Raw genomic sequence first — 18,927 nt, 5'->3', positions numbered from 1 at the left:
GTAGTTAGTTGATGCCTGTAAAAGTACACAATAGGAGAGCAAAGTGTTATTGTGCCCTAATAACGTGCTGTTTAACAACGTAAGGCATAAATGAAAACACCACCTGCGTGCTACATACACACTCCTAAAGACTTTGCTTATATACCTGTTTAGAAAGTGAACTGGTTCGACTCTCTAGTAGGATAGAACACTAAAAGTCAACCTGAAGTCCATCTCTCTAGACAAAGGAGGCATCTCTTCCACATCTTCACACGCATTAAACAAAACTGAACCTCGGTGTAACCTTTTCTCCAAGCATTCTAACACCATCACAATTAACCCAACTGCTATTTCACCCTGACAAAGCCAACACATGGCAATTAAAAAGAAGTAACACCAAATCAGATCAGGGCAACCTTCTGCCCTGCTACTCAGCAGCAGCAAGGTTTATCTCCAGAGATCGCACAACACGTTACAAAGGAAGAAGCCATCACCATCCCAAGTTTGTAAATGACTTTGTAGATGGAGAAACAGAGAGAGGAAGAAAGAGGAAGTGATCTGCCTGAGATCATGAAGCGAGTTAATGGTAAGAACTGCAGCACGAGCCAGCACGTTTTTTCCTGTTCCATCCAGCACAGTTTTCGCCCTTTGCCAGAGCCCTAGAAGGAAGTGCTAACCTTTCATTTGCTTGCTAAAATACAAGTGCAGAGTTGGAGTGTATTGACACCCATTCCTCTAAATATATTTGAGTTTAAATAGTAAAATGTACCAGATATAGCACTGAATATGCCCCAGGTTGTATTTCCAGAAATTCATTCAATGACTGGGACACGTTTTACTAGAAACTCACTCCAAGATCACTCTTAGCACCATCAGAAGATAAATCTATGCATTATTCTATGAGTCTGCCTACCTTAGAAATTAATCTTGTTTCAGCTATGCCAGATCACTATGGCACCAGGATATTAGACTATACCAAGACAAGGACTTTTGTGTGTGCATGCTTTACTTCCACACCAGTTGTTTCATGCTTTACTTCCACACCAGCATACATTGAAGGGCAAAAAGCAAACTTACAGAAATGCAAGCACACCCTTGTGAAAGGGATTTTTCTGCCTTTTTTTGGTCTCTATAGCTGAAAAAGTTGTAGAATAAAGGTACAGTATGACAAGGTTACTGTATCCATGCTTATACTTTCACCCACATTTGTGCAACAGTAAAATTCGCACCAATCACCAGCATCATTATACGAGTAAAGTACAATCTCTAAAGAATCCTCAGTGAGTTTCATTAAGGTCTTCTTACAAGTTAGAATTTATTTCCACTAAAGTCAATAGCAAAGTTCTCACTGAACTCAGCACGACAGTGATTAGATGGTGCACAGCTCTTGACTAACAGCAACTTTCTGGATGGGAGGTGGGGGAATCACACATGTGGTTAGTTGTCCCTGTCACTTTCAGGGGTGCTGAGGAAGTAGTACCTGGGAAAGTGACAGAATCTGTTTTCCAGACAGCAAATAATGCATCTATGCTTTGCAAAGGACATTCCCCTGCACTTTACCTTACACAAACCTGGAGTGCCTGGGCTAAGAGAGCACACCTGCCTTTCCACTCCGTGCCTGCCTAGAGGTGCCCTGAGAGCAGACTGCTTGGCAGAGGCACTAGCTAGGTTCAGCACTAGCAGAAATGCTTCTGGTTGTGAAGACATGATTTTCTGGAAGTTCCCGAGTACAAAACTGTTCCAAGAAAAAGAGTGGCCTATTATCTAAACATGCACTGTTGGTAGGATTATTTCAACCAGTTGATCCATCTCACTAACTCTCCAAAGCAAAGGCAAAAAACTGAGCTTTAGCTGCAGTGATTGGACCAAACTCCCTTCCACACAAATAAGAAACAAAAAGGAGTGAGTGTCTCACTCTTCCGATCAAGTGCTACTGGTGTAGTTACAGCAGCATCTTAAACACTGCTCCTAGCTGGTTTTGCCACAACCCCTGTGACTAACACAGCCAAACTCAGCAGCCTCAGTGGAATTGCACAAGCTCACACCAACTGTGGATTCAGACTGAAGTGAATTTTATATCCAGGTTTTTTAGCCTGACCAGTAGCCCCTTTCAATACAAGCTAGCAGGAGAATTCTGCTAAGCACATGCTGAGTAACAGGCTTCTCCGAGACATCTCAGACAGAACACCCTCAAAGATACCAATTCTCCTGATAAAATCTTGGCTCAAATACTTATTTTCTGAGAGGGAAGAAAGCCTCAATATTTCACAGTCTGAGGAGGGGGGGAAGCAAGTTATAACAAGAAAAGTTCGATCCTGTGGAAATGCACTAACTATAAAATCAGCTGAATTAGTAAAGCATTCTGTTTAAATACTTACGCTAAACAAGAGCTAATTGTTTTAGGGCAGCATCATAAAACATGAATGCTTCAGCAACAAACAGCTTCCATCAGAAAAGTTGCCTAAATACGCGACTACTTCATTTTCTCACTGATCTTGTACCAAATGTACGTGAAAATTAAAATGACGACCCTTTCAGCATGAGTGATTCATCTTACTTTGGCTCCTTCTCTTCCCAAGGAAAGGAGCAGGTAATACTCGGTAATTGAACCATTCCAAATTTTTAAGGAATGGTTTTCTTATCCATCCCCCCCCCCCCCTTTAAAAACTGACTGTTTTAACCATTTGTGACCCACAAAAGCATTCTGAACTTTGCTTCGATTTCCATCTGATTTCTGTTTAGGTTTCTGATCTTTTCACATTCAACTGTACACGATCACAACAACTGCAGAGACTTTGAATACCCTATACATTGATACAAAAAAAATACGGAGAATGAGGACAAAGTCAGGATCACAAAAGTGACGTTTGTGCTGGGGAGAGAAGGCCACAAAAACCACTTCTTGAAGTGTGTAACTCCTTTAGGGGGGGCTCGGGGCTAAAACTGCAATATATGAGTAGGCTGCGTAACCGGGCCACCAGGCTTCAGACACACTCCACATTCTGAGCACAGCCCTTCGACTACCTGAGGTCTCACTCTGCATTCCTCATTGGTGGCAGGTACGGCTCCGCAGCCCCCCTGCTGCAGAAAAGCTGTGTGGAGCTGCAGAGTCAATACATGTTATCAAACTCCCTGACTCTGCCCAGATGCTATTAATACTTTGGTAGGGTGGGGGTTAGAATTCTTTACCCGTGTAAGCCCACTGAGTTGCTACGATGTATTTACCCGTTATTTTTTCCCCCTCTTACTCTTTCTTCACCTAATACATTCAGTGTCTAGTAGCCAACTTGCCTTTACTTTTAGTTTCTGGACACCAGTGGTGCTGCAAGTGATGAAGTCCACCCGCAAGCACTATAGTCAGTCACATGCCGCATAGTCTAGAGGGAAACTTGAGACAGCCATTTCAAAATAACAGCTTTTCCCTCAATGTTAAATACATACCTGTGTAAACAGGCAGGTACCTGTTGATCTATACTGGCTAGAAGCTAGAGAGAGCTCTAGCTCCCTCAAAAAGGAAAGGGTTAATATCATCACGGTGTCACTTAGTGAGCAATTCTGCATTCCTTAATGATAGAGCCCAAGGCATTATTACAAATAAAAAACTTTGGATAACGGATACTGAGGTCATCTGAAAATATATTCAGCTTAACAGAAACAGATACAGTTACAAATGAACCCTTCCTGCAGAAAGAAACCCAACTGACATTCCCATCAGGTGTTATTGATGCTAAATGTATTTTAATAAAAAATATCCAATTGTAATTTATCTTTAAATCATGACAAACCAATGTTAAATTCTACTGTAATATTGTATAAGCTCCATCAAAACAAATTGCAAACGTTTCATGTCAAAGCTCCAAACAAAGCTCAAATACTGAGCAGGTGTCTTCGCTGACGGACAAAGAACAAGTATTCGCTTTAGAACTAAGTTACCCAAAACTAGCAACTTCCACTGCATTTGCAGAGAAAATATCTTTGCCCCATAGGTCACTTAATGGGGTTTGGTGTAAAGCTGAGAAACTAAAATAGTAAGATCACTTAATTTTCCTCCTCATCTGAGAAAGCAAAGCAGGTAAGTTTGAGGTCTACTAGTTCTCAAAGCCTGCATCCAGTTACAGCAGAATAGGTTACCTTGTTAGGGATAACACTTTAACTTCCATTTTAAGTGCAAAATCTATCTGCATTAACTTTTGTGTACGTGTGTGTTTGTACATGAGTGTGGCTCAAACAGGACATTTTAAAGGCCACAAAGAAAAAAAAGGGGAAAAGGATACTTTTATCATGTCCTAAATCAAAACTTTTTTAACAGCTGCAATGTAAATAAATGCATGTAAGCCACGTAATTGCTTAGAAAGTGCGCAGCCATACAGTGCATCCTCTGAACTAACAAAAAAGAGGTGCCAGATTTAGGGTAAAGGCTATATTTAGCGACAGATTTTAACGGTTGTCTACCAATAGAGATTGCTTCAGAGAAAACAAATACAGGAATACCAAAGCAAAATGAGATTAAAAGCACCAATTTAAACCAAGTGTTTATTGACCAAAGTCATGACTCGAATCAATGCAGTTGGTATAACCGGCATGTCCGGGCAGCAGACACGTAAGCATATGTACAGAGGGGCTCACAAGGGGCAGGAATACGAGGTGCAAAAGCCTGCCTTGCTTTCACTGTGCCTGCCCCCCCCTTCATCCCTGCTCAATCTCTGCAAAGCCTGTTAGCGCTCTACAAAACACCATCCCCCACTCAAAGATTTATTCCCCCCCCCTTTAGTATCCCTGAATAAGAGAACACACACTGTCCTCACGGGAAAACCTGCACTGTGCCCTTCTCTCCTGCCACCGACTGCATGGGGATGCCAGTGATGACGGCCTCACCTCCCGTTTTGATTTCTCTCTTTCTGCCTCTGTAAGTGAAGAATAACAGTAAACTTCAAACGCAGCCCTGTGGGTCCATCCAGGAAAGCGAGACTGCACACAGAAACTAGATCACCCATGGCACAGAAACCAGTGGGACAATTCTTAGACAAAACAGTGTCTGGCCAGCTTTCTCAGGTACTTCCCTCCCTGCACTCCAGCATCCTCTCACTCATTCAGCCCTGTCACCGCATGGCACAGTGAAAGCTCAACAGGGACAATCTTGAGAGTCCAGTTCACTGTATAAATAAATAACCTGTTTCCTCTGGACACATCTCTCAGGAGGGCAGGATCTTCCTTTGCTCATTAAAAACAAGGAAGACTTCACAAGCATGCAGGCCCCAAAGCTTTGTTTGGAGCTCCCACCTGAACAACAGGCCAGCAAGTTAAGCTACGCCGAAACTTGTGAGCATCCAGATCCCTTTAACAGCTTCCTCTGAAGGAAGCTGATGGTCCAAGCTGTGCCAAGAGCCCTCACAACGGAACATTTTGCCTGGGTTACTTTTAACCATAGACCTTGTGTACTTTCTGCTGCTTTGGTACATAATGCTGAGATGAAATAGAGAAGCACAAGCAAGCACACGCAAGAAATGCAAAGGAAATACTGATTTACTAGCAAGGGAAACACTCAAGAAATAATTTTCGCCTCACACACACACAATTCTCTCTGATATTAATAGGAAACAGACACATTCAACCAACCATTACACTCAGTTACCTATAAATTACTCCCCTCATTTAAGGTTTCCTATACTAACAAATAAAAACTTCCTCCCCTTGCTCTAGGTCTGACACTCGTGCTCTTCATTTCGTCCAACAGTTTTCAAAGAATGGCACTGGAGCTTCCACTTACTCTTCAGGACTGGAACTCATTTTTAACCAATAGACCAGAGGGAGTAAACCGTGACTAGTTACCTACATGACTGTATTTGCTGCTGGTTTTGTCATTCTTCACTCTGCAGACACCAAATTCCCCCCCATAAACACCTCTGTTTCTCCAAAACCAGCTGGAAATTAATGATGCCATTTTTTCTTATTAATTCATATGCCATAGCTCTGTAATCAGCGCTGGATCATGCTGCAATTTTGCATACTTGTTTCAAAATATATTATGAGCACTTGATGACTGATGTTTAACACAATGTATGAAAGAGCATCTCAAACAAATTAGAGGGAAGAAATACAAATAAAGACACTTAAATCAGAAAAGAATTACAGACGTATTCAAACAAGAAGTAAACCCTGTAACTCACAAGTTTGTGGCACGCAGCACCCTCCAATAAGAACTGAGCCAGGCAGGAAATCTGCGCTATTCAACGTGAAATCTGGGTATAAAGGAAACTTTTGCAAAGAGAAAGAACATCTGAAGCCAGACTCACCAACGAAGCAAAGGTGATAACGCCACTTCTTTTCACATCTGTCTTCAGCCACTGACGTGCAGTACATCAGAATGCTTTCTTTGCCTAGCCACATAGTTGGGAAGCAAACATAAACGAAATGGCATACATGTCAAAAGGTCTATCATCTACCAAATGGCATTCTCACACTTGATGCTCTTCCACCCCCTTCTCAATAATGGGAACTCTGCATGTTTCAGCAATGTCTCTATTCCTACCCCTTCCTGCATTGCTCGTCATCAGGTAAGGGACTGCCTATAAGCTTGTGCACCAATCACTGAGTACCACAGCTGTATGACCCAGGCAGGACTACCTGCACATCAATAACTATGAATGATGTGGAATCTGCAGCTTTCCTGAGGAAAACTGCAGATCACCAGAAACTTCAGCCAGACGACCTGCAAAGGAGTGCACGCTGCTGATGCAGCTCTGGTTCCGGCTTTCTGTTCAGGAATGTAACTGCACAGCTACAGCTGCAGGACTGAGCTCTTCAGTAGTTAGGACAAGATACATTCATGTTCCTGTACTTCACCCCATACAATAACAATCAGCATGATGCTGCTAACTGTAGATCACTGCAGGCATGATGTAGCTCAAAGACCACTTCTGGAAAGTAAATCAAAACACGGCCAACCACAAAAATGCCTTTTTCATCAACCTGGCAAAAGAAAGCAACCTTCCTCCCAACTTTCACAGACAGATTTTAATGCAGAACACCAAAACACTTCAGCTCCACTGGCTTTCGTGGAATTACTTCACACTGAAGAGGCTGAAATCAGGTAAAAAAAAACAAAATCAAGTTCTCCCCTGTTCTTTCCCAGTGGTTTTCTTTATCCAGCTTCATCTCCAAATCTCTCGTGATGTCTTTCTCTTAAATATTGCTTTGACAACCACAAAATAATGCATTCCCTCACATACACAAACAAAACCCTAGGATTATTTGCTTCATAAAAGAACACACAGGCTGAAGAGTGAAGACTTACTATTCTACCACAAGTGATATAATCCTGACTATTATCGTGCAACACGCTCTACCCACTGCCATTGCTGGATAATTCCCGACTGTGTAGGACACGGGTACAGATGAAAAACAAACAGGACAAAAAACCAAACCCAGAAGACAGACAACTTCTGACAAGGCATATGTTCAAAGGTCTATATGCAGCTGGCATATAAAGCACACTGGGGAAAGCACTGAACGGTACAGGTTGAAAGCCATCAGCCCAGCAGCAGTGAAGTACTGCCTGGCACGCTTGGCAGTGTGGCGTAGTCACCAATCCATGACCCAGCCCCACCAGAGGCCCAGGACCAGGTTTAAGCTTTCCTCGCTTGACTCCGTCCACAAGCCAGTTCAGTTCTCACCAGCCGTACAAAGGAGCAGGCCTTTAATGTGTATGCCCCTGCCCTGAACTCTGGGTTTCAGAAAAGCCGGACAAACCCCCGTCTGAGAGCATCCCCGCTGCTACACCTGCGTAACAGGAGAGTAACCCCACGGACGGGCACGCAGTGAAGTGTCGTTCCTCCATGTCTCAAAGCAGGCTCCTCACCAATCTGCTCCATCCTGCATCCGTATTGCCTTTCAGAAAGACACAATAATAGCAAACAAACGAAACCCACCAAACAGGCAGAGGGAAGACACCTTCCCCCTCCACCCTGCCAGGGAAGGTGCAGACAGGACTTGTTCAGCTTGTCACAAAGAGAGCTTCCACTTGAACGAAGTTCCACAGCTCCCGTGTTGTGCAAGTCCACTGAATTATTTTTATCGCTGCTGAAGGAGCCTCTGTGACACCGAGGGTCAGTAAAACGCTGTTGCTTACTTACAGCAATTGACACGTTTTGTAAAACCTTCTATCAAAACACCCACGTGGATGATTTCTGACAATAAAAATCCCATGCTTCCTAAGCAACTGATTTTCTTAGTGTAGTCTCCTAAAATCCTGTTAACTTTCCTTCCCCGCGCTAAAAATTGTGCTTCCTTTGTACTCAGATACGCCTGAAGCTAGTTTATTTTCACATGCTGAATTGTCCACGCTTATAAGGACTTGCTATTACATTATGCAGTTGTGTGCTATAAAGGAAAAGGCACAGACACTGGGAAGTGTCAAAACCATGCTTTTCCTCTTTGGCGATTCATTTTTTTCCATGTAACAGAATTTATAAACACTAAAAAGACTAAAATGCTGCTATCATTGTGAGAATGGTACAATGAGGTATACACTCAGGCGTTAAGCATGCTTTACTCCCCAAATACAGCTCCTGGTTTAAAACCGAAGCCAGCTCATATTCTCAGTAACAAAACACCAGTAATCAGCAAACCTGAAACTCTTACAAGATGAAATATGCTTAGCAGGTTTAGAAATGGAAGCTTAAATTAGCAAGGTACTCTATTTATCACAATACTGCCAGAGTGGCAAAGTAGCTGCTTCTGTCGATTCCATGTTTCGTATGAGGAGTTGTGATTTTACATTAGATTCTGAATACAAAAAATAACTAAAGGAACTATTTCACATGAGGGCATATCTGAAAAACTCCACTATGAAAACCATTATCTCAATTAATACAAGTAAGTTTGTGTTCAATAGATTGCGTAACACAGTAAATAGTATAATATACAAGCAGCTTAAATACCGCGGCAAGAACTCTTCAGGAAGTTCTCATCCTACTTTAGCCTATCCTGTCAATAAATATACCTAAATTGGAAGTCAGTAACTTCACACTATTCCGAAGGTGTTTGGGTGTTTTTTTTAAAGCAGCGTTATGAATGAAAGTTGAGTATTAGCAAAAGATGCTCAACTGGCACAGAATTCAGTGAGACTACACGCATGTAAAGACAGGCATTTACTAGGAAAGCCTCAGAGCCGTAGCATACACCAAGGCAAAGGACACAAAACTAAGGAGTCAGATGCAGATTTGATTCCATTCCCTGCTAATGCTAACCTGCTAAGTGACTGCAGGCAAGCCTACACTCCTTCACTGCACTGTACCCCAGATGCCCAAAACGGGGATAAAAAGGACTGTTGTTTCGAGGTGTGTGAATACGGTACGGCTTACGCACTTGGCCAGACAGGACATAAGCACGTGAATAAGGCAATGCCTACAGCTGCCAATTATTAATGATATCACTGTTATTGATAGAATAACGTGTGTTGTTTTTTCCTTCCCCAAGCAATGCAACCTAACAGCAGCCCATCAAACCATTCTCAAAGTAATCCTGCATCAGTATCCTGCAGTACGCTGCATCAGGTCTTATCCTTTCTGAAACGGTCGAGAAGGGTGACAGCTACAGGAGGCTTGTGAAATTCACGTTTCCACTAGTACCAGGCTCCCCACATGGCTCTCAAACAGAAACACTGTATCATTTCTGATCTTCAAAAACAAACATAACACAACACCAAGGAAGTAAGTCCAAACATTTTTGCTTTACATACAGCAGAACGAAACAGCTTCTGTCAGTGATACCCCAGGAAATGGGGGAAAACATAGTGGAGGGGAAGGAAAAGAAGTCAAGTCAGTACTACACAAGTCAGAAAGCTGACTTTCTCCTGTTTCTTCTCAAGAATATTTTGAAATACATACGGCTATTACTGCAACCCAGCGTTATAGACTCTAACTAATAAAGAAAACATAAATTATTAAGGTTACAGTAAGCTAAAACAGTATCCATACTACTTCAAAGTGAACTTAATTCACTCCGGAAAACTGTCCTGATATACGGGCACCATACAATTGAATAACACGGGGAAGTACCATTAGTCTTCATTTGCAGCTGGCAAAGGGACACATAGCTGTGCTTCCAAGAGGAAACTCCAACCCTGGAAGCCAGCAGTGGGCCACAGCAGTGCCACTGACTCTACCAGAGGCTGTGGTGGGCTACCCCTGTGGCAGGGCACAGCAAGTCTGACTTGGGTCCAAAAACATGCGAAGTGGCCACTGGTTCTGACTATATCACCCACCAGAGCTCACACAGCCAGCCTGGTACACACACAGAAATTAAAACCAGAGTTTCAGCTCAGTTTCAACCTTAACTTACTGTAAATTAAGGTTGGAACTTGGTGGTTCCACCAGGGAACTACTTTCAGATAAAGAGAGAGGCCTGAACGCTTACACGTGCCACGTACCACCAAAAGAGAGGAAGCGTTTCACTTCCCAGGTGCCCAGATTTCACTGCAGGTGCCTTTACAATCCTCACAGTACAACAGAGCCTTGCACACTGCAGGTCTCATCTACCTTACCTGCACCTTCCCCACTGCTACACGCAGTGTGAAAGCAACTCTCCCCAGCTCACTTGGTCAAAATTTCCTTACTTCGTATCATGCTGCCAACGGCTCTATGCCACAAGACTGCCCTACCTAATACCACGCAGTCTGAGCTCCAGAGATGTTCTGCATCCTCAGCCTGCAGACCACCAGCAGCAGCAACCTGGACTAACTTTAAGCTCTGAATGCAAGCAACTGTATCAGTGAATTTAACAAGGCTTGTCATCTGCTTAAAGATATTCACATGCTTACAGGATCACAAGCTATGGAACCACTAATTTATGAACAAAGTGTATTAAGATCATTCTGGATGAAAAACAAAAATGTTGCCTATAAAATACCTGCATGAATACCTCTGATATTTTATGTGGAAAACCGACATTTAATATCTTTAATTATTCACACAATAGCTATGAAAGAGATTTTCTTCCTTGAACGGGAAAATAAACACAGGCAAATTCCTCTCAGCATCCCTCCTAACAAGCCTCCTGCTGAAACCAAGGGAAGTTATGCAGGCGATGGGTTTGGAGCAAGCAGGACCCCCCCTCCCCCAAAAAATAAAATCAAAAGTATTGAGGGCAAGCTTCTTAATAGTTTGAGTCTACCTCAACAGAGAGACCAAGTACCTTTCTCCTAAATGGTTCTCCTTCTACCCAAAATGGTTATTCAGCTTGCTGAGCCAGGAGGGACAGGGGTACTCACAGAACTTCTGAGACCATGGGCTAATTCCTGAAACGTTCCCAAAGCCCCTTGCTAGCAGCTCACTCCTGTTTAAGCTTAGAACACACTAACACTTGTTAACCAAGATGAGAACTCCAGTGCCTCTCCCGCAGGTCAAGACTGAGTTACTAAACTTCATTCAGTTATTTTACAGAGAACTCTATAATACATCTTCCCTTTTACCAAAGTAACAACCCCCTAATGTAAATGGAAGTTTCTAGTAACAGACAAAACTAATGGAATCTCTACTCTCCTCTTGACTAAGCACATTGGTTTTATTACATTTTTTGTAAGCTAAGAGGAAATCTTTCCCTTCTTCCTCTAAAGCTTCTATTATGCCTTTTTCATCAGAAAGGTACCCTACCCTTCTCTTCTTTGTGATCTGTTCATGCCAGCTCAACATCAAGACCTAAAGTTAGTATTATGCACAAAAATCGAGGTCCACTCCTCTTAAAGCTGTGGGCAGAATATGATCCCCACTCCATTTCTAGGATCAAAATTCCAGGCATCTAAAAGTCCTGAACTCATGAAACTAAAACCAGGTAATGACTGAAGGTACTCCCTCAAGCAAGGTCTCTGAACTATTCATGTTCAGTACCCTTTACTATCACTCCAAATGAAGATAAAGTCCTTGGCACTCACAGCATTCTAATCTGACTCTTACCTGAAAACACAGAAAATTAAGTTCAAAAATCAGTGCATTTGTATTCAGCTCTGAACAACGGTCTGCAGCCTATTGCCAGCTTTTTAATTTCCCAATGTGTTCTTGTTTTGTGAAAAGTGCTGCACCACTTACTCTACACAGAACACGATCCTTGTCAGTAAGGCTATAAAACTGAAAGCCATGTTCTCCTATGCAACTAGTCTGTCACAAAGAATGTCAGCAATTCAATTTGGTGTTTATACTCTCAGACCGACACATAGCAACCTCACTGCCCACAAATCCAAAACACTGAAGTTTGGGTGTAATTCTACAGGAACTGGAGAACAAGCAGAATCCTCCCTTCAAACCATCTCCCCACAGTAGTTATCCCAGCCTTAAGACTAGCTTTGTGGTCATAATATCACACCACAACAGCTGCTCCCAACAGTCCCCTTCAAGCCAGTGTGTTTGGGAACATCACTTATCCTATGTCTGCTATACACTGCCTGGAAAAGGTCAAGACTATGTTATTAATCATTCGCATTTATGAGTACTAACCTTACCCCACATACGTGTCTTGTCTTGCTTTTAACTCTGTTCACAATAGCACCATTAAAAACAGATACTACCTCCCACTTCCCCATTTTGGGCCAAAGGCAGCTCAGGGCAGCCATGGGCGACTGTACGAGAAGCGCTCCAAGTGCCATCTATTTTACGTCATCTATGAACGTGACCCCACAAATTTAAAGCTCTTCTTTAAACTACCGCTTCCACTTCAGCTTAAAAGATTTCAAACCCTTCAAAAAGGTGTCCAAACTCTTCCCAGCATACAGGTAAAATAAAGGTTATGTACCTGAAAGCTTACAAATACTAGGAAGTTAGTCACTAAGATTCATCTTTCAAATGGATAGCCACCTGCATTAATCAACGCCAAAAGAAAACACAGTAACACAGAAAGAACACGGATAGAATTCTAATCGGCTCTCAGTTTTGGTGTTAAAACTGAACCAACTCCTGTCGCAGTAGTTCTACAGCCCCGCTAAACTTCTCGCTGATTCTTGACCTCCAGAGATTTCTAGTTACCCATTTTGTTTATATTTTCCTGGTTTTCCTCCCACTGAATTCTAAAAGGACTTTACATTCCCATTCAGTTCCTGACCCGCGCGCTGCGCTTTGCATATTCTAGTGCTACTTTGGTTTAAAACTTTTGCCCCAAGTCAATCAGCTGATTATCTTTACAAAACAAGGTTTAAGGAAAAACAAGAAAGGAGAAAAGAACTGAAGAGAGATCTGAATATGCAGAGTCTTTCAATTTCAGGTTATTCAAACCCACCCCTACACAACAAACTTCATTATCTAGCAGTTGCTACGAGCACCTGGAGAAGACATGTTTTCTGAGGCGCTAAAACCTGAACAAGCATCTTCCACATAAGTAGTGGCAGCGCGAGGACCTCTATCTTATCAACAACAACCGAGTTCTTTTTCCGTGGGTACAGTTTACATACTTACCCGGGAAGGCAAATGGGAATTACAGGCAGATGAAGATGAAGCTGTCTCAAAGCCTTTGTCATGTGATAGTGACCTATAAAGTATCAAATAAAGGCACATCATCAGCACATCAGGATTTTACAATATCGCAACTCACCGCAACGCCAACGAGAGGAGAGATCCCAAAAGCTGAAACTTGCTTCCTCCTCACCCCCACCCCAGCTAAGTTGTCATTATAGCAAGATGACAGTCGTAGGAAACCGTAAGGAAGGAACAAAAGATGCACCGTGTCTTTAAAGGGCATCAGGACTGGGCAAATGGAGCAAATCACGGAGTGTGCAGCAGCAGGGTGGGTTATTTTTCCTGTCTCTCTCCTACACACACACACGGATGCCTGTTTATGCGCTCGCACAGACACACAGGGATGCATCACGTAATTATTTACACGCACACACAGAGAAACAGGCACGCACTACCCAAATAAAAGGCACAAAGTTGACCACCATCTGCAAGGAGGCACACACAACAATAACCCCCGGCAACTTACACAAGTGAGCGATCAATCCCCGCGCGTGGATAAGCCAAACAACGCGAAATTAACAAGAACAAGCCGCCAGACTGCAGGTACGAGATCCACCCGCCGAGACAGACCGAGAGAGCGAGAGCGAGGGGCACGGACGGACACACGGACGGACGGCTGCAACGCTGCAACACAGTTTCAGGTAATGCCCGTTCCCCCCCCCCCCCCCCCCGGCACAGCCCAGCCGAGCCGCCCGGAGTCCTGTGACCGCCCAACCGGCCCCTCCACCGCCGCAGCCCGCGGGGAGAGCCGACAGACCCCCGGCCGCCGCCCGTGCCAAGTGCAGGGCCACCGGAATCCGGGCTCCCGGGTGGGGTGGAACGAAAAGGTATTAAATATGGAGAGAGACCGCCGTGACCCAGGGCTTTCCCCGTCTCCCCCCCGCCGTTCCCCGAGCCCCCCCACCCGCCGCCCCCGGTCACCATCAAGTTTGCATCCTAGTTACAAAATGTCGATCTTGAAGGCTGACAAGACACAGGGAGAGGGGGAGAGAAAGAGAGTGTGTGTGAGTGAGTGCGAGAGAGAGAGAGAGAGAGAGAGAAGAGAGAGTCCATCTTGCTTTGAGGGGGGAGGAGAGGAGCAATAATGCAGCGCATAAATCTCACCCTCCCGGGGGAAAAGTCTGCACAACACCTTTGGGGGCGTGCGGGCGGGCAGGGAAGGGGCGGCGGCGCGGGGAGGGGGCGCGGGGGGCTCCCGGCCCTCCCCGCTGCCCTCCCCGGCGGGCTCTGGCGAGGCAGGCTGGCAGCGAACACCTCCCTGCTGCTCCCCTCCTCCTCCCCGCGGGCCCGGGCGATGATCCCGCTGCTGCCGCCGCCGCTGCCACCGGGGAGGAGGTGGTGCCGCCGCCGCCGCCGCCGCTGCTGCCGGGAGAGCCACATGGAGACCGGCACCCCAGTCCCTGCTCCGGCGGTCGGGCCGGGCCGGGCCGGGCCCCTCCGCCGCCCCGCCGGGCTGCGGGACTTGGACGTGTCACCAGCAGGACGGGCAATGGTTTCGGCGCCCCAGGCCCGAGTGACCACCGCCGGCCTGGCGGCGCCCCGGCCTCCCCGCACACACTCACCTCCGGAAAAAAACTTTTAACCGCGGGCCTCCCCCGGAAAAAGTGGCGAATCCGCCCCGCACACGGTTAAAGCCCCGCCGCCCCCCGGCTCGGCTGGCGGCGAGCGGGGGAGACCCGGGCACGGTCCTTCCCCGCCCCGGCGGGGAGGGAGGGAGGGAGAGAGGGAGGAGGCAGGCAGGGAAGCAGGCAGGCAGGGAGGGGGCGGGCAGCCGCCTGCCGGTGCCTCTCGCCCCGCCGCCGTACATGTCGCCTCGGCGGCTCTCGCATCGCTTCGGTTTACCTTCCTCATTCAGCGGCGGCGGGCTGCCGCCGGTATTTGCAACGCAAACCTGCTGCCGTGCGGCGCCCGGGATTAACGCGATCGCCTCCCTTCCCCTGCCTCCAACCCTTCCTTCGCCGTCCTCCTCCTCCTCCTCCTCCTCGCAAACCTACACTGAATCGGCTCTTCTCACAGCCATGCAAGTTTCATACATTGCAAATAAACCCGAGAGGAGGAAGAGCGAAGCGGCTGCCGGGGGAGAGGGGGGGGGGGGGGGGGGGGAAGGAGGAGGGCTGCTTTCTGTAATTTACCAGCGACCCGATCTCGCAGCAGCAAATATCAGCCGAGCACCCATCGGGCTGCCGGCGGCGGGCACAGCGCCCCCGAGGCGGCAGCCCCCTCCCCGGGGTGCCCCTCGCCAAGTTTTCTGTCATCGCGACCACCCAATGTCACAACTTACCTTCGGAAATAGGACTTCGCGCGGCCGAGGCCTGCCGCCGCCTCCCCCCGGCCCCCGCCCGCCTCCCGTTCTCCCTTTCCACCTTAAACTTATTGACACAACATAATCCCACATCCACGCGAAACTCCGGCAGGGCCGCCCGTCCCCACCCGCACCCCCCCCCCCCCCCTCCCTCCCCGCTGCCCACCGGGGCCGCCGCCGCCGCCCCGGGCGCATCGCCGCCGATGACTACCGGAAAACGCACAGCCCAACTCTCCGGCCGAGCCCGGCCGCTGTTGTTGTCGGGGTCGGCGCCGGGGTTTTTCCTCCCGCCTCCCACCGCCCCAGGCGGCCGCCGGATCGGCTCCGTCGCCCTCTCCGGGTTTATCCCCCCCTCCCTTTCTCCCGGCGGCGGCGCGGAGCCCCCCAGGCCGCCGGCAGCCGATACCGATCCGCGCACTCTCCCCCGCGCCTCGCCTCGCCGCCCCTCGGGATGAAGTTTCGTTTCTGCCTGCCGCGATCTCCCTGTCAAGTCCCCCCGGAGGCACACACCGAGCGGCGGCCGGTGGCCATCCCTCCTCCTCCTCGCCCTCCTTCCCCTTCCTCCCTCCGCCGCGGCCGCCGCTGCTCTCGCCTCTCTCTCTGTGGCTGCGAGAGGTGCCTGGTTTCAAACGCAGCCTGGCACTGGCTGGCCTACCCCTGCCGCCTGCTTCTTCCAGGCTTGTTGGGCTTTCTTCTGTCTTTCCCCGTTTTAAATGCCCTGCGCTGTATTTCAACTCACCTCGCCCCGCGGTAACACAGCCCCTGCCCTCCCGGCCGGGCACAGGGCTGACGGCACCAACCTACCCGTCCTCCCCTGCCCAAACTTTGAAGCGAAGGCAAGGCTGACGGGAGGCAGGAAAAGTGACCGGGAACCGCGGCAGCCGCCGCGCAGGGCACGGGAAGCTCCGCGCCTCCCTCCCGGCCGCCACCGCCGCGGGAGGGGCCGGGGGGCAGCCCTGCCACCGGGGCGCGGAGGGGAAAGTATGGGGCGAGGGCACCCCTCTCCCCGCCCGCCGCTGCCTGTCCCTGCCTGCGTCCCTGCCGCCCGGCGAGAGGTGTCGGGCATCGCGCACTCACCTCGGCGGGGCCGCGGGCGGGCAGCGCGCCGCTGGGCCGGAGCGAGGCGCGGCGAGCAGCGGAGCCCCTCCGCCTCGGCGCCCGCGGAACGCGGCTCCACAGAGCCATGCAACCCGGGCAGCGCCACAACACTCCCCGGGATATAAGCCGGGCCGCCATTGGCCGGCTGTCTGAGAGACGGGCGAGCCAGCCATTCGGCGGTGCCGTTACACCCGCGGCCCGCGAGGGAGCCGCTGGCGCACACACTCTCCGCACACACTCACACAAAGATCGTCGCGCTGCTCCCCGCGGTGTTAGAGGAGCCGGCAGCGGGGCAGGTAGCGGCGGCCGCCGGCCCCCGGAGCGGAGCGGAGCACGCAGTCGTGCCGGTCACAGCGCCGGCAGCCGCTGTCCATTGGCCGCTCCGAGAGGGCTGCGAGAGTAAACTACGCCTGCCCGGGGCAGCGCCGCGGGGTAACGGCCGCTCCGGGGTGCAGGCTGCGGGCACGGCCCCAGCGGCCCCCGCGCAGCCCCCCATAACTTGCTCTGTCGAGGTGGGCGGGTTTCATTCAGAGGCCGAGACAGGGCGAACGGAGAAGTTGAGTGAGGCAGCGGCGCATCCGCACAGCCCCTGCTCGGGCAGTAAACACGGGAAGCCAGCCCCGAAGCCAGCCCCGGGGGTGCCGGGCAGCGCGGCTGAGGCCGGCCGGCGGTCGCTCCTTGACCCGGCGACCGGCGTTCAGGCAGTGGCACTGCACGGGGATGCGGCAGGGCACCGGGTGGTGCCTGCCGCCTTGGGTAATCCTCGCCCAAACGTGGCGGAGAGGCCCTCACCGGCCCAGCATCGACAGCGCGGCCGCCTGCCCATCGGCGTTCCGTAGGGGCAGCGGCCGCCCGCTTGGCAGCGCTAATAAAGTGTAAGGCTGGCATGGGCACCGCGCCCCGTGTCCTGCCCGGTTCTCTGCCCCGTGCCTCGCGTACATCACCAGCCACATGGATGTGAAATTCAGCTGAGAATGTGTGTCACTGATACGGACAAAGCGACAGCGTGAGGCCAGCAGCTTTTGGGTGGCTGCGTGGCGATTGTGCTGATGGGTGTTGGAAAAGCTCTGCGGAAACGTAGCTTGACTTTTGGGGGAATCTCCTTTCCCAAAGGAAAACACGACGTGAAAGCGTCCTGCGTGCACTGACCCAACGTGTTAATGTTCACGAGCGTTTGAATATATGCAACGCGAGACCTGTACGGTTTTTAAGGAGAAAACACATGGCATTTATGCTTACAGTTAGGAAGCACCCATTTTAGCGCGGTGCTGTCTCCAGGTGGGACTCTGACTTCAGTCAGCAATTGGCATATTAAAACAAAAAAGGTCAGAAATAATAATAGTTACAATAACAACGGAAAGTGAAGTGCACTCATTTTTTCCAATAAAAGAGCAATGTCTGTGCTTCACAGCAGCTTTACATACCCAACACTGTAAGGATGTTCCAGAGGTTATTACATATGTTCTCTGGCCTGAGCTTTCTTCCATTGTAGTATGGCTGATTTCAGCATCTTCCCGTGGCTTGCCTACTCTTCTTTCCCACAAACACACACACGCATTTTTCTTTATGGCAGAGTTATAGTAACTGTAAAATAATATTTCTTATGCCTGAATAAAATTGTGGGGTAAAGTACAAGCTGATTTGAGCAAATTTGTGTCCATGTTTCTGAGAAGGCATTTTGAATTTGCACAGTTTTTTGTTAAGACATGAGAAAAGTATTCTAAATGCCTCACCGTCCTGCTTCTTGTAAGCAGGGGTGTGTTAGTGCCTGGATAATATAAAAATAGCAGGATAATCATGTTCTGTAGTTAACGCATTCCACCTCATGTTTTCATATTCAGTGCTAAGAAAGCAGAGCTGACCATCCATCCGCTGGAGTCAGGCGCATGTCAGGTTGGCAAGGAAAGGCACATGCAGATTTCAGTAGTCACATATGAAAAGGTTGGCCTAATTTTTAGGCAGAGCTCCCTCCTATCGTTTCTAGATTGTGAAGTGCTTTGCAGTTCTAGGTAAGCAGCATCTTTTCAGAATGCATAAGCAGCTGCTGGT

At 48.4% G+C, this 18,927-nt stretch overlaps 1 protein-coding gene across 19 annotated transcripts in view; it reads right to left on the bottom strand.

The window, feature by feature from the left end:
- BBX (BBX high mobility group box domain containing) overlaps positions 1–16,959 on the bottom strand; it is a 141,413-nt gene extending 124,454 nt beyond the window's left edge. For 2 of the 19 annotated variants that reach the window (XM_065675952.1, XM_065675957.1), the window contains exons 1-3: positions 16,858–16,959; positions 13,419–13,491; positions 6,273–6,356 (exon numbers count right to left, since the gene is read on the bottom strand). Coding sequence is in view for 11 of the 19 variants with exons in the window: in XM_065675959.1 (XP_065532031.1) it covers positions 13,419–13,491; positions 13,945–14,102; positions 14,583–14,858 (507 nt within the window). In the remaining 8 variants the exon portion in view is untranslated. Of the gene's footprint in view, positions 1–6,272; positions 6,357–13,418; positions 13,492–13,944; positions 14,103–14,582; positions 15,015–15,040; positions 15,344–15,946; positions 15,962–15,991; positions 16,007–16,519; positions 16,720–16,857 lie in introns of those variants that run through there. The other 17 variants (XM_065675942.1, XM_065675943.1, XM_065675953.1 and 14 more) reach the window with 15 other exon arrangements.
- Positions 16,960–18,927: the final 1,968 nt, after the last annotated feature.

This window comes from Lathamus discolor, chromosome 4 (genome assembly GCF_037157495.1).
Source record: "Lathamus discolor isolate bLatDis1 chromosome 4, bLatDis1.hap1, whole genome shotgun sequence".
Classification (NCBI taxonomy): domain Eukaryota; kingdom Metazoa; phylum Chordata; class Aves; order Psittaciformes; family Psittacidae; genus Lathamus; species Lathamus discolor.
This window is presented reverse-complemented; position numbering and strand designations above follow the sequence as displayed.